General features: G+C 47.4%; 1 protein-coding gene across 1 annotated transcript; it reads left to right on the top strand.

The window, feature by feature from the left end:
- The first annotated feature begins 8,434 nt into the window (after window positions 1-8,434).
- On the top strand, window positions 8,435-11,170 carry LOC101066688 (homeobox protein otx5-like). Its single transcript, XM_029844447.1, is given in 4 exon segments — window positions 8,435-8,833; window positions 9,619-9,770; window positions 9,863-10,029; window positions 10,031-11,170. Coding segments are annotated over 4 exon segments (891 nt in total). The 5' UTR covers window positions 8,435-8,733; the 3' UTR covers window positions 10,503-11,170.
- Window positions 11,171-16,335: the final 5,165 nt, after the last annotated feature.

The raw sequence follows: 16,335 nt of genomic DNA, 5'->3' as shown, positions 1-16,335 counted from the left end.
GAAAATCCATAAATATATTTACCTCAGAATTAAAAAAAATGTGTTTTTTTTGCTTCCATAATTGAATATATGAATGCATAATAGATCATTTTATACGCGACCAGCTGATCACAAGGTGATTCAGATGAAAGATTAGATATTTTTCCGGGAGTTTGCTGGAGCAGCCTGCTGCTCCTCCATCGGCCTCTTCATTCAACTCTTCTGCCTCTATCTGACCTCACAGAACACAGCTCTGAGTAAAGGAACGTCTAAACATCACTGACCTGAGCGGTAACCTGATGAAGCTCCTTTTTAACCTCTAGATTAATAAATTAATTGAGGTGAGTGGCCTGAAGACACAAACTGGCTGGTTTAGGGTGCTGATGGAGCCTGGAGCAGCACGTTTCCTGCTCGCTCTCCATCCTTTTGGGTCACCAAACCTGCAGGAACACAGAAGCAGAACGGCCGTCAGAACTGGGGCAGAGAGGAGCAGGAGAGGGACATTTCAGCGTGTCAGCAGGATGCTGCTGGGCCTGAAGGAGCACGTGTGCACCAGTCACTGCTCACTGTGGTTTACGGTGAATAGAACTACATTTTTAAATAGTTAGCCCTAATATTCTTTAGTTGATTTAAAGATTTACCACTGCAGAGTAGCAGCTATTATCCAGTCGGTCTAGAATAACAGGAATAAAGGCCAAACAGAACCAACCAGGAAAGGTTATAGACACAGATGGAACAGCTTTAAGAGCTCTTCTATATCTTCTATATCTTTATGTATTATATTTTGGCTGTTTCTATATTACACAAACTCAAATCCAAGTTTAATTAATCAACTGCATTTTCTCACTGTACAACCAGTCAGTCAGAATGTTCCTCTTTATATTAAATTTATAAATGTATTTATTTATATTAAAGTTAAGATGGTTAGGTCATTTTTGGTTTAATCTCCATTTATGTGTTACATTTGAGACCATTCGAGGTGTCAAATGAACTGGAATATGACATTTAGATGTTTATGCTGCACAAGTGATTGATTGTAGCTGAAGGAAAATATCAGTCAATTATAATTTCAATATTTAGGTCCGTTTGGCTACTGAAGAAAGCCGAGGAAGTCAAATTGAATATTTAGAGAATAGAGCAAACACAGCCTGTCTGCTGTTATTGAACAGTGTGTAAAACTGTCACTCAAAATAAACCTTTGCAAAGTTGGAGACCTTCGATCTAGTCGACAGCATCTATTGACCCTATATAAAGATGGACATTTGCCCCGGTGGCAGGACGCAGCAGAGCCGTCAAGCTTCTTCCCCGACTATAGCTGCTCTACATACAAGTCTCACCATGTAACACTGTTGCACATGCCCCCCCCACCACATACACACACACACCACCTCTTCCTCCTCCTCCTCCTCCTCCTCCTCCTCCTCCTCAGCCACTCCTTACCCGGTCTGAAATGTCGAGCCTGTGGCTGGTGTCCCCTGGTACTGGGACTGCCGGCCAAGCTGAATGGACCAAGCACATAGCCATATTGTGTGTGTGTGCGTGTGTGTGTGTGTGTGTGTGTGTGTGTGTTGGGTCATGGCGTGGGGATTAGATGTGTGTGAGTGATTGAGGGTGACAGCGGCCCTAGCATTAGGGGCCCTGTGGCAGATTTCATAGTCCTGTTTTAGACACACTAAGCTGGATTTACCAGCAGCAGTGTGTCAGCAGCGATGCAGCCTGCTGGACACACACGCGCAAGCACACACACGTAGACACCTGCGACCTCTGACCCCACCTGTGTGCTGGCGACTGGTTTCCGTCTCGCGTCCTTTTCTATTTGCGTATCTAACCGGGCACAAATAAAAGTCTTAGCGTGGCCAACTGGTTCCCAGCTACCGGTCGAGGATCTTTAGAAATAAACACACCTTGTTTTCCTGAACAATAATATTCTTCTTCCATCAAATCAAATTGAGAGAAAGAAAATATGGTTTTTGCCTGGACGTTATCCAGGCCAACAACTATGGAACCATTTCAATGACATTTTCTCAGCACTGAGACACTTTGGTGGCACCCGAACGCGTCTTTCCTTCATTAAATGTTGTTCACCAGCAGTTTATTTGGTGGGAACCTTTTGTGGTGTCGATTTTTAACAAATCCCTTTGTTTTCTCTTGGTTTTGTGCGTTTATGGTGAAGAATAGAAGAGTAAAGATGGGGACTGACCGTTAAGGTGACGGCAGCCTTTGAGATGCACGTACCTGCCGCCTGTGTTGTGTCTGCTGCAGGACACACAAATCAAATCACATTTGGTGACACAATTCCTCTGATAACATGTTTGACAACCGTTAACTTGGTTGCACCTGCTGTGCTCCCTGCTGTGTGTTGGGCCACATCGGCTCGGCATGTTTGTGCACACGCCTAATGGTCTGTTTCTGTGCTGGATTGTACCTGTGTGTGTGTGTGTGTGTGTGTGCGCCTGCTCCCAGATCTCTGTTACAGCCCCTCTATTGTGAAGGGAAGTGTTGAGCAAGATCCCGACCCACTGGTGGGTACTAATGAGGCGCATTCCTCAGGATTAAACGGCCAATTAACAATAAGAGAGCCATTGTAACCTCGTCTCCGTGTGCGTCACAGTTAAAAGGTTTTCCGTACGTGTGTGTGCATGTTGCGGTGTGTGTGAGTGCGGGGAAGGGTGCATTGTATGTGTGCAAGGTGCTTTTAATCATCCAAAATGCACTCTGGGATTTGCAGCCAGCATATTGCCCTCCTGTTGCCCTGCTGGGGCTTTCAGCGAGCCTGCATGCATGTTGGATTCATGACGTTTTTAACCGAAGTTTCATTTCAGTTATGACGAGTGATGTGCTGTTGTTTTCCCTGCTGGACAAAAATGGCTGCAAGTCACAGATGCAACTTACGCTCACCTTTTCAAGCAACTGTGTGTGTGTGTGTGTGTGCGTGCGTGTGTGTGTGTGTGTGTGTGTGTGTGTGTGTGTGTGTGTGTGTGCAGGGTGGGTATGCATCGGGGTGGCACGTGTCGGAGTGTGGCAGAGGATTAGTGAGGCTCAGGCCCTGTTGCTCCACTTCCATGATTACTACTGCTGTCTACCACCATATGGGGTGGGGGGGTGGTGGGGGTCGGGGTGGGTGGGGTGGGGTAGGGGGGGTACAATTTACTGTACCATGATGCACACGCTCACGCACACACTTAGACTCATCCCATCCACCCGCTCCCTCCTCCTCACACCAGCGGAACACATGGCCAGATGATGGCACACACACACACACACACACACACACACACACACACACACACACACACACACACACGAATGATATTTATCTGCTCCGTCTCAGAGCAGCTCCCAGGGCTCTGGGAAATTGCTCTGCTTGTGGTGTTACGAGTGCATGAGTATGGGGGGGGTGGACAGGTGTTAACTGGTTAAAACCCCAGACTCTGGTGGAAGAGGGGGGTTAAACGATGACACACACCCCACCTGCTGTTGTCTGCACTGGATTAGCGACCCGTCTCCCCTCAGAAGACAGCAGGACACACACACGCGAGCAGCGGGGGGGTCTGCTGTCTGAAACTGATCGAGATGCTGGCCAGACGTTGGTTAGAGATGAACTCATCGCCGGCCTCGTCTGTTGCTGACCAGCCAATACAGCTGGCCACATGCACATGTTCTAAAATAAGAAACGATGCTGTGGGACCTCTGTGAAGGACGTCCTGCCTCGTCCCCCGAGGAGCCTTCGCAGCTACACCCAAATATGGGCCTTCGAAGGAAGAACATAAGTAAAATAAAACAAATAAAAGTGCTCGAAGAGCCGTCAGCAGCTACTCATCCGTTACCCCAATATCCTCAAATCAGTGCAGGTGAAGAAGAAAACAGGTTTTTGCAGGTAGGGCGGTCGTTTTGTGGCGCTACAATTGTGGCAAGATGGAGCATTTTGATGTAGACAACATCCTGAACTGGTTGAATCCGTTAAAAGGACGTAATAAAGGTTTGTGCTGGCGTCGGCCCGCGGGTCACTGCGGTCCTGACCCCTCCTACGCTTCTGTAAACGCTCCATCGTTACATAAGTGACAGCAAACGCAACTTAAAGACCACGGACAGGAACACACACGACCCTGCGTGTGTGTCAACACTAAGAGCAGGCCCGGGCCGCGTGGGCGGCCCAGTGGCAGGGTGGCGTGTTCGGTTCTGGGTGGCGTGTTCGGTTCTGGGTGGCGTGTTCGGTTCTGGACCCGCGGGTGGATGTGAACGACACACGGTCTGGACTGGCCTCATGCAGAGTAATCCTCACATCACATTAATGAGGAGTCAGCGCACACATTGACCTCAATACACACACACACACACACACACACACACACACACACACACACACACACACACACACACACACACACACACACAGTTGCAGGCATGATGAACACCCTCAAACACACATTCGCATTGATCACTCACACACAAGAAGCCGCCATTGATGAATGGAATAAAGAGGTTTCAATCGGGACCTTCAGAGGAGCAGGTCCGTCTCCAAGCCCCTCCCCTGCCCCCCTGCCCCCTGCCCCCTGCCCCCTGCCCCCCTGCCCCATCCGTCGCTCTCTCCTTCCGCTTGTGCCCGTTTTGACCGTCGCACTCTTCTACTCTTCCATCCTTCCTTCCCCCCCACCCTTTCCATACCTTTCCACCCAGTTTCTTCCAGCAGTTCCTCCAGTTTTACCCTCCACCAGCTTCTCAGTAACACACCTTCTCCACGGGCCCTATCGGTTTCACACACACACACACACACACACACACACACACACACACACACACACACCCACACACACACGCTGCTCTCTCCAGTCCCCAGGGTCTCTGTTACCTTATCAATATCGATGCCCGGGGCCCCCGGGTTGAAGGTCCCGCTGTCCGTCCCTGCAGCCGACGCTCGCTCGGTTCTCTCCATCCACCCTTCCTCTGTCAATCTGGCTGCAAACCCCTCTTTCCTCCCTTTATCCCGAGGTAAGATACTTACTTTTCAGATAAAGCATATTATGATAAATCGGCTGAACTCTGTGCGTGTGTGTATGTGTGAGTGTGTAACTGTCTGACACACACACACACACACCCCCACACCCACCCACACACACTATAAACACACTGTGAGCACTCACAGACATACAAACATGATGGTAAAGGTGCTGATATATGAAGTGGGAGCAGAAAGTGGTGATTTTTCTACTTTAGTTCGGCTCCGTCAGTTATTCGACACACAAACACGTGATTTTGTGTGTTGAATTTCTCTATGAATAAAAATTCCATTCAGCCTAAAAACACTGAGTGTTGCTAATTATTTTGACCAGCCAGTTGCCGTGGTTACACACCTGAGCGGACAGCATCAAACAGTGATGGAGATATTCCACTGGCTAAAAATGTCTTTATATTTTTCCTCCCCTTTTCCATTTCCAAATCATTTTCTTCAATCTGCACACTCACTAATGAAATGAGGAAAAAAGTGGAGCATATGGGACCATGTTCCCCGGCAGAATGGGATGGAAGTTCAGGTCAACCAGGGGAATAAAAGAGTTTGGAGAAAATGAAAACTAAATGAAAATACAATAGCTGAGTTTGCCTCTGGGACATGGATGCGTGTCTGTTTTAAAATGAGCTGTTTATAAAATGTTGTGTGTGTGTGTGTGTGTGTGTGTGTGTGTGTGTGTGTGTGTGTGTGTGTGTGAGCACGCGGGTGTCTACGTGCATGTGCGTGTGTGTGACTATAGATTAGATGCACTAAGCCTCTTATGTGCTGGTTGTCCTTAATTTGCATCTGCTCCGGGTCCTAGTGCCCCCACAGGCCAACTCACCCCTTTGGATGCAAAGAGCTGAACATACCATAATATAACGATATAAGATCACATCACCTCTTTTTAGATTAGAACCTTTGATGACAGTGTTTCCCCGATGGAGTTTTAATTTAAAATCCTCACTTTTGATATTTTCCTGATCGGGAAAAAATCAGAAGGAATTTGGCTCGTAGCGTTAATATAATAGTAATAATATGAATAATACTGAGAGGATACACACACACACACACACACGGAGAGTATACACACACACTGAGAGTACACACACACTGAGAGTATACACACACGGAGAGTATACACACACACGGAGAGTATACACACACACTGAGAGTATACACACACACACACTGACAGGATACACACACACTGACAGGATACACACACACACTGAGAGTATACACACACACACACTGACAGGATACACACATCTGACTGTCCTGAAGGGCTCACTGGCTGTTTTTATTGTTTCCAGCAGTTTACATACAAATTTAAATGATAATTAAAAAATGAATATATTAAAATTGATTTATAAATCCTAAATATGTATACACACACAGATAAATATATATATATATATATATATATATATATATATATATGTGTGTGTGTGTGTGTGTGTGTGATAGATAGATAGATAGATAGATAGATAGATAGATAGATAGATAGATAGATAGATAGATAGATAGATAGATAGATAGATAGATATAAATGGCACTGTAATTAATTCTAAAATTAAATATAGAAAATAAAATAAAGAGCCAAACAAGAACAGATCTTTGTTGACAGCCCATCAGCTGAGATATCAAGAGTGTAACTTCTTTAACAAACTTCTTTAATGTTTGTTCGTTGAATAAATTCAACAGAACATTAAATTAAATCACACTGCTGAATTCTGCACTGACAGATTGTGTCAGCAACAGTGGATTGTGTTGATTAGAAAGACAATTTTCTATAATATCTTTGGATTGGAAAACACTCATTTGACGAGTGAAAAACATTGAAATAAATTGGCTGAGCACATCTATGGGCAGCAAGTGCACGAAATTTGCATGTGCACAGGCGGAACACGGGTGCGCACATGGAGCGCGCCTGTCTCTCTCTCTCTGTGTCTCTCTATGTCTCTCTCTCTCTCTCTCCAGCGGTCTGCAGCAGCTACTTCTGTGTTTTACTGTTGAATGCTGCAAACCTCAAGCCACGAAATAAATAAATAAATAAATAAACAAATAAATAAATAAATAAATCGAACTTACCTGGACATGAGCGGGTGAGGCGTCCAGAGTAAACGACGGGTTTCCTCCAGCACGCAGGCCTCTGCCAACTCCAACGACGCGCACACATGCACACACGCGCACGCACGCACGCACCTCGCGCAGGTAGAGAGACGTTTTATTCGGAAACGTTCAAACGCGCCGCTAAAGTCTCCCCGTCGCGCTCTGTGTCTTTATATCGCAGCTTTGGCTTTATACGGCCAGATAAACCCCTTATACACTTTGGGCTGCAGCTACATGGGCTCCGTCTGTGTGTGCGTGTGTGTGGATTTTAAACTATAAGAAATCCGATTCAATTAACAAGCGCGTAGAATCGGCTTTGGACGCTGTGAAATTGTCTGCGACGCTGGACGACACAGGACACAAGAGGCGGACAAACTGGGCACCGACCCGGCGGGTGTCATCGGTCCCTGAACGCATCTTTGCAAACGGCCCCTGGGAAACCTGCGGGACTTTATTGAGTGGCCTAAACGGGGTTTTGGTTTTTTTTTACTCTCCTGATGGAACCGTGTCGTGTTTGACTGTATTCCATGAGTTCCATAGCATGAGGAATAAATAAAGGCACTCTCATAATATCATTCCTATTAATGTGATTGACTGTAGTGAATGAATGGATGAATGGGTCGCATGGGAGCATGTTGGGGATCAGAAGGGGATTTAATAGCAGAACAACGTCGTCATTGTGCTTCTTTTAATCCGGCCCGCATGTAGACCCCCATCTCACCCTCCCGGCGGCTCCACCTTCGCCCGCAACAGTCCGACAGGGCCGCGGAATTATTGTTACCGATTTGGGGGATGTTTCAAGCTGGAAAAGCTGTGATAGTTTGGGACTGAACTCATTCTAAAATTCTAATAATTTATTAGACAATAACAAACTACGGTTTTCCTAACGAACCCTTCAAATATAATAATATCCACAAACCTTTCTTTAATCTAATCTGCAACTAAGCAATATTTTACTTTATTTAAGACCCTTTTTAAATTGAGAGCATATATGTGCGCGTGATTGTGTGGGCGTTAATGGAGAGAGAGAGAGAGAGAGAGAGAGAGAGAGAGAGAGAGAGAGAGAGAGAGAGAGAGAGATGAAGGAGGGACAATTAGGAGGAGAAAAGGAGGAGGGCAGAGAGGGAGGGCTCATGGTGTCTACTTGAGTAAGAAGTTACTTTTAATTAGCCAGTCTGCTCTCACACGCCGCCTCACTCCTCCACTCCGCAGGCACCTCCAGGCTCCCCGGCGTCACCCAGCACCTCCGCACCCTCCAGAGCGACCGGATCTTCCCCGACACCTGGCGAGGACGGTGCGCGCGCCTGTTGCGCCTGAATTGGATGGAGCGGTGCCATTGCGCTCAACCTTAGCGAGGTCGTTCGGTTCTGGTAGTTCGGGAAGGACCAATGTTGAGCCTCTAGCGTTGCGGCTCGGGTCAGCAGAGGCGTCGAACAGCTCGGGGAACTCTCAGGACAGAACAGAGAGAAGCAGAGCAGCATTAAAACAACAACGGTGACAGCGTTAACAAGCAACCCAGGAGGGAGGGACAGAGAGAGAAAGAGAGAGAGAGACACCCCGTGGAGACTAGATAGGAGAGCCGGCCCCCAGTCTGAGAGAAGGAGAGGGAGTGAGTGAGGGAGTGAGTGAGTGTTTTAAAGCCGACAGGAGGCATGATGTCCTACATTAAGCAACCCCATTACGCCGTGAACGGGTTAACGCTGTCCGGCCCGGGCATGGATCTGCTGCACTCCACCGCCGTTGGATACAACAGTAAGTCACGCGTTTAAACTGTTCTAAACCTGCACTTTGAGGGTGTTGAATCCAAAAGAATTGTCGCAAATATCCCGCATAATTTAAAAAAAATATATATATATATTGTCTTTGAGAACTTGGCTGTGAGGTTATGATTTAGGAAAAGGTGCCGCTGAGTCTTCAGCCGTCGCAACATGTGTTCAATTGACCTAAAAGTTCAGCGGATTATGGAGTCAAAAAACAATAAAAGCGTGTGTGAATAGACGAGCAGCCTGTTCTCACACAGACTTAAATATCAGCCCAGACTCCAATCTGTTGCGCTGATCATGTAACCCATTTAGAAAGTGATGCGTATTGTGTTTTATCATAAGCCGCCGCGTGTTTTCCGTCAATGGACAGTCTTTACATTCATGACTCACGTCGGCATCTGTCATCCTTGAGAAGGGCCCGTTTGACTCCGGTGATGCCCCGGACGGGGGCCTGTTGGCCCTTTTAGACTTCCTGCTGTGACTTTCGTTACAATCAGCCCATAATTCGATTTGAACAATTTCGCGCAAACATTGAGGATGAAAGCTCGTCACGTTTTACAGCTCCATTGTTTTATTCGATCGAAGTCTCATCTGAGATCAAATGTAACACAAACGGGCTCGGCAAGAAAAAACCAATCGAAGCTATTTAGATATATTTTTCCTATCGAACTAACAATTTAAGTTAAATTTCTGGACACCTGTGTGTCAGCTGATATTTTTAGATTAATTTTGAGAAAAAACTAATAATGAAATAATGTTTTTTTTAATCTCCAGACACCCCGCGTAAGCAGCGTCGGGAGCGCACCACATTCACACGCGCACAGCTGGACATCCTTGAGGCGCTTTTTGCCAAAACACGTTACCCAGACATCTTCATGCGGGAGGAGGTGGCCCTCAAGATCAACCTGCCCGAGTCCCGAGTCCAGGTAAGGACACAAACACCAGCCAGGGAGCCTTTCAGAGCTAACGGAGGAGTTGGGAGGTGTGTTGACCCTGAGCTTTCGCTGCCCTTCTGCAGGTCTGGTTCAAAAACAGGCGCGCCAAGTGCCGCCAGCAGCAGCAGCAGAGCACCGGCCAGTCCAAACCGCGGCCCCCCAAGAAGAAGGCTTCTCCTGCCCGGGAAGCCAACGCAGATGTTGGTGCCAACCCCAGCAATGGACCCTACAGCCCACCCCCTCCTCCTCCCGGGCACCGCTATCACCCCCAGCTCCAGCTCAGCCAGTGCCACAGTGTCCATCTGGAGCCCGGCCTCCATCTCCCCACTGCCAGACCCCCTGTCTGCCTCCACTACCCCCTGCATGCAGCGCACCACCTCCTACCCCATGACCTACACTCAGGCCCCAGCCTACAGCCAGAGCTACGCAGGCTCCTCCTCCTACTTCACTGGCCTGGACTGTAGCTCCTACCTTTCCCCCATGCACTCACAGCTGTCGGGGACAGGGGGTGCCCTGAGCCCCATCACTGCCTCCTCCATGGGGGGGCCCCTCAGCCAGTCCCCAGCCTCGCTCTCCTCCCAGGGCTACACGGCAGCCTCGCTGGGCTTTGGAGCCGTCGACTGTCTAGACTACAAGGACCAAGCTGCCTGGAAGCTCAATTTCAATGCCACTGACTGTCTGGACTACAAAGACCAGAACTCCTGGAAGTTCCAGGTGTTGTAAATAACACGAAAGTGGGAGGTGGGAAGGGAGGGGTGCAGGGGGAGGATTTTAAGACAATGAAATGAACCTTGGGATAAAGAAATCAATCGAGAACGAATCATCTTCATAAATAGTCTTTGAAAGCCTGTTTTTGAAAGCAAACTGACCTGTTGATGCTCAGCTTGTTGACTGTAAATAAGAGATCTCACAGGAATCAAAAAGAACTAAATGGGCGAGAAAGAGCAGCGACCTTTGCTGCCAGGAATCCTCTGTAATTTAAGGCCATGAATCTTTTTTTTGTCTGTATATATAGGTTTTTTTTTTTGTCAAAATCAAATGATATACTGGTCTGTTCTGTCACCTCTCCATAAAACTTTATAGTCGACCATAAAATGATATGGAAAAGGACAGGAAGTCCCCAGAAACCACTTTCTTCGAGACTTGTCTTGTATTTTCAATTATGTCTTCTTTTATTAAGCTGCTTTTCGTCCAACAACTGAACCCACGAGATGGCCGTTAGAGCCGTGTCTTTACAGGGGGGGAACCTGAGAGGCTGATGAGCAGGCTGACCCTGGGGGGGGGCAGAGGGCCCGGAGGTGCCCGCTGCCTTTGAGTGAGGCTAAAATCATTAGCAGCACGGCTCCTGCATTGTTAGTTTAATAGGATCATTTCCAGAATAAACGGAGCAACAATGGTCTCATTGTGACCCCCCCCCCCCCCCCCCCCCCCCCCCCAAGGGTACCCGTGCTAAGCTTGAATCTGCAAATGACTTCCGTATCGAATTTTTGGGCCGATAACCTGCACCAGAGAAAGGACCAGGGGCCAGGGCCGAAGCTGGGGCCAGGGCCGGGACCAGGGGCCGGGGCCAGGTCCAGGGGCCAGGGCCGGGGCCAGGACCAGGGGCCGGGGCCAGGTCCAGGGGCCAGGGCCGGGACCAGGGGCCGGGGCCAGGGCCGGGGCCAGGACCAGGGGCCAGGGCCGGGGCCAGGTCCAGGGGCCGGGGCCAGGACCAGGGGCCGGGGCCAGGACCAGGGGCCGGGGCCAGGACCAGGGACCAGGGCCCGGGTTAGAGACTGGTGCCTCTCTCAGCTTCACCCTGTAAAGATGTGACGGTTCTAACGCCTGTGTTTAGTGTGTCTTTGGTATTAGAATTAAATTGTGAATTTGTTGGAGTAAAAAGTGTGGTAATTTGTTTTAAGTTGATATTATTATACGTCTTATTGCTTTTCTTGCTATCATGTCTTCGGCTGGCTTGGTCGTTGTCCTTTTGTAAATATCTGAACAGCTTCCACCGGTCGTTACGCAGCCTGACACAATCGCGCTCTCGTTCTTAATCTCTAGAAAACTGCCAACTTTTTTCGGTTTATATTTTCTGCTTTCTGCTACTTCTTTTTTTCCAAGCTCAGGGGTTTATCCAGGAAAGGTAGCAGTAATAGAATACATTGCTGTTCATGCTTCTTGATGATTTACAGTACTTTTAACTTTTGCATTATTCCAACCTTCTCTGCTATTATTTTCTGACATGAATTATTTTGTATATTTAATTTGTCTCCTGTGTTTGACTAGACTCACCATGCTAGATATTAACTGTTATGTTTCTGATGCATTAAATAACTTCATTAAACTTCATTGTGTTCTATAGATCTTGGGTTTGAGTGTTTAATTACTGAATACTGACCCACACTGCCATATCCCTCCATCTTCTTCCTTTAAGTTAAAACGGGTAAAGATGTTCGCGGCTGTTTCTGAGCACTTCCCATTAATCCACAACGTTGAGCGGCTATAAGGAGAGAACGGACAAGGAGGAGCGTAGATAACGTCGATTAGAACTAACAATAATGCCGTCCCATGGCAGAAAGTGAAATGCGGGTGAAGCGAAGATTATTTTGGATTGCTGAAGTCCTCCGTCCTGCATCCACTGGCCGGGCCGAAGGTCGCTGTGACGTAAGCTCACGATGAGACGCTTGAATAAAACAAACGCCTTCATGTTTCCCAGCAGACAGGAAGTGTTGCTGACCCCAGCAGAGGAACGTGGGAGAGAAATCTATACATTATACACCTACAGTCAAGAGGGTGAGGCTAATGGGGGGGGGGCAATGTTGGGAAGCAGCGCTCTGATACATCTGGTGTGACGTACGGTAACATTGGCTACAGACGTGGTGGGTTGGTCAGTTGCTCTACCCCTCAGAGCTACTGACAGCAGCCGCCCTGGCTGCTGCCCTGCTGCTCCCCTCAAACCTGCCACTAACAGCCAGTCTCTGACGGGGATTCACCCGGAGAACTGAGCTGGAGGTCGGACCCACGCGGACACGGAATAACGGCGCTCCTGCAGCACAAAAGCTGCAGACAAGATAGATAGATAGATAGATAGATAGATAGATAGATAGATAGATAGATAGATAGATAGATAGATAGATAGATAGATAGATAGATAGATAGATAGATAGATAGATAGATAGATAGATAGATAGATAGATAGATAGATAGATAGATAGATAGATAGATAGATAGATAGATAGATAGATAGATAGATAGATAGATAGATAGATAGATAGATAGATAGATAGATAGATACATGATGGATGGATGGATGGATGGATGGATGGATGGATGGATGGATGGATGGATGGATGGATGGATGGATGGATAGATAGATAGATAGATAGATAGATAGATAGATAGATAGATAGATAGATAGATAGATAGATAGATAGATAGATAGATAGATAGATAGATAGATAGTGCTCTGTAATCCCCACACCGTACAGACAGAAGATGGGAAATATGATTCATTTCTTTCCTCCCTCTAATCCCCAACAAACAGGCTGGTGGCCGGCTGCTCTGGAGACACACTGTAATCATGTCGCCGCCGCCGTCGCCGCCGCCACCGCCGCCGCGTCATCCCTCCCTTCTCTCACCCTCCTTCCTTCCTCCATTTTCCTCTTAATCGATTCCTAATCCCAGCGTTGCCGCCATGCTCGTCCAAGTCTGCATATAGTAAAATGCAGTTCAGTTCTTGTGCCTAAGTGAAGACGGGGGTCAAAGTTCGCGTCACCTGTGAACAGCAGGTTAAAAAGTGCTTGAAAAAACAGCTTGTTGATGTGGTTTTGTCATCAGAAGACAAGAATGGAGTTAAATCCTCTCCAAACAACACATTGACCACCTGCTGTGAGTCCCGTCATTTATTCTCTCGGCATCAAAGTGAACAAATAATTCAAAGCCAAGACCAGAAAACAACATTTGAAGAGCTTAAGCGAGCGTCCATGTGGCGGGCGATGACTCCCATCAATGAAGAAACCGAAACAGCAGAGGACAAAGGGGGGAACAGGGGTTGAAAGAGTGCAAGGAAAGTTCCAGGTAAAGGTGATCGGATGGTTGTTCGCAGAGTGGCTTCCAATCATTTCATAACTGACCAAATGACCGTTGTTTTACCCATAATGCTCTTCTCTATATGAACGTCAGCCCTCAACATAAACAATGTTAATGAGACGTCACAAATGACGGTGATTAATGTTTAAATGCGGCGGTGCCGGCGCCGTAATGCTGCTCAGCCACGTCGTGTAACGGCGTTAGCAGGTGTGAGCCATCAGGAGCCAGTGGTGGTAACAGGATCATCATGAATGGATCAGCCAGCCACAGCCAACCTCAGCATACACTTCTGCTAAGGGCTTTAAGGCAGATTACAACTTAACACCTTGTTAATATCACTAATAGTAAATGTCAGAGTTTAGAGCCCCAGATTAATGATATGTTTGACTGAATCATTGTCTGGATTATGGGAGCATTTGGTGCTGCTCAGAATATCAAACACAAAAATGATCAGATCTGATTTCTTCTGCTTATATAACAAGTTGCGTTTCTGATGAGGTTTTCCGGGCTCAGCAATGCTGTCAAGAGTTCCGTCGTCTGTGGGAACTTTCATCGTGTCAGCATCCTCGGTTGCCACGGTTACCGCCAGGTCACAGGTACCCCTCGTTTCTCTTCGCACAGTTTGTTATTCTTGCTGATCTAATTTCAAGAATGTCCCAAATCCTCTTAGTGTCCTGCTCCCTCAGCGCAACACTAAGTGAATTAGACGGGATTATTGTCTCCGTCTTCCTCCTTCCCATCCTCCTCTTCCTCTCCTCCTTCTCCTCTTCATCACTTCTTCATCACTCCTCCCTCCTTCCCTCCCGTTTTGCCCACTCTCCTCCCGATATTCCTGCGCTCAGTGACGGGATCCCGGTGACTGACAGGTTCCATGGCAACAGGCCCGTTGCATCATGGGACGTAAAGCTTCACAAGCGACGACAGAAATGTCCACGGAACATCAACGTGCACCAGCGCGAGCGTGTTGCGTAACCAGCCTAATGGAAAAAGGTCGTCCTGTTATGCAGGTGGGACGTTGCCTAATCACGCTTGACCTCTGACCTCTAGTGAGAGAGAGCGGCAACGATACGTGGACGTTATTGATATTGACAACATAGCGCCGAGCGGTCGAAATAGTGAAATCAAAAGTGCACGTGCTGTCTGCGCTCGGCTTCCACTTCCCTTAAAATTGTTGCCCTTTTCTTAAATGTTTTAACATTCACGGATTCATCATGAATGGATGAACGGAGATTTCCATCCCTTCTGACCCCTCTTCGTCTCCGTCGCTCCCTGCATCTTATGTTTTCCCCCTCTTCATCTGCGGCCCATCTATCATCCAGCACAAACACACACAAGCACACACGTGCACGCCCCCACGCACGCAGACACACACTTTCCCCTCACTTTCAATAATTTCAGCGTTGCCTCCCTCACTCACTCACGTAGCTCAACCTAATCCAGACCTGACCTCAATCCCGTGATGTAACGGATCATGTGATGTGGGGAGAAAGAGGGAGAAATAAGAGAGAGAGAGAGGGAGAGAGAGAGAGAGAGAGAGAGAGAGAGAGAGAGAGAGAGAGAGAGAGAGAGGAACAAGTAAAGTGGGGAAACATGGTCTAATCCTTGATGCTGGAGCCACAAACCAATCAAAAACTGATGTGGTGGGGAGGTCAGGGGGTTTCTGCCATTAAGTTGCAAAATAGTCGCACACACACACACACACACGCGCGCGCGCACACACACACACACACGCGCGCACACACACACACACACACACACACACACACACACACACCTTCTGGAAAAACGTCAACAACATGTTTGTTTAGTCTCTGTGTGACTACTTACATGAAAGTGTGTTTGCCAGACACAGCCAGCATGTTTTTGATTTATAGGGATGTTCACGTTTACACAAATATTTACCCGTTCCCATCATATAGATTGTACCTTATACTGTATAAGGGAACATGAGCCTTGTAATAATAATTTCATGATATTTCATGGTTGTTTTTTTTTCATTTTTAGGGGTAAATCAACATCTGTGTTTAGAAAACAGCGTTATATTTTAGTGTAAAATGTCTATCCTATTAAGTCATGTGTCCCAACATCTCATGGTATCACAACCATGCAGGTAATCTCAGTTATTGACTGTTTATCAAAGGTTATAAATGTTTAGGGCTGAGCTGGTGAATTGATCCTATTGTTTAAAAGTGTAACGAAGCGATCGCAATAATTGTAACTGTAAAAAAACATTCTTGTATTTTATTTATGATTGAATTGCGTAGTACTGTTAGTGGCCTGTAGGTGGGGCTGTAGAGAGCGGCAGTTTTACAACACACACACACACACACACAAACACACACACACACACACACACACCGAAATTATGTTGATGTTCAGTTTTTAAACCATCCACCCATCCCTCCCTCCCTCCCTCCACCCCTCCCTCCACCCCTCCACCCACCCCCTCCACCCCTCCACCCCTCCATCCATCCCTCCCTCCACC

The sequence above is a fragment of the Takifugu rubripes genome, chromosome 11 (genome assembly GCF_901000725.2).
Source record: "Takifugu rubripes chromosome 11, fTakRub1.2, whole genome shotgun sequence".
Taxonomy (NCBI): domain Eukaryota; kingdom Metazoa; phylum Chordata; class Actinopteri; order Tetraodontiformes; family Tetraodontidae; genus Takifugu; species Takifugu rubripes.
The sequence above is the reverse complement of the archived record's forward strand: the minus strand, read 5'-3'. Positions and strand labels throughout refer to the sequence as shown.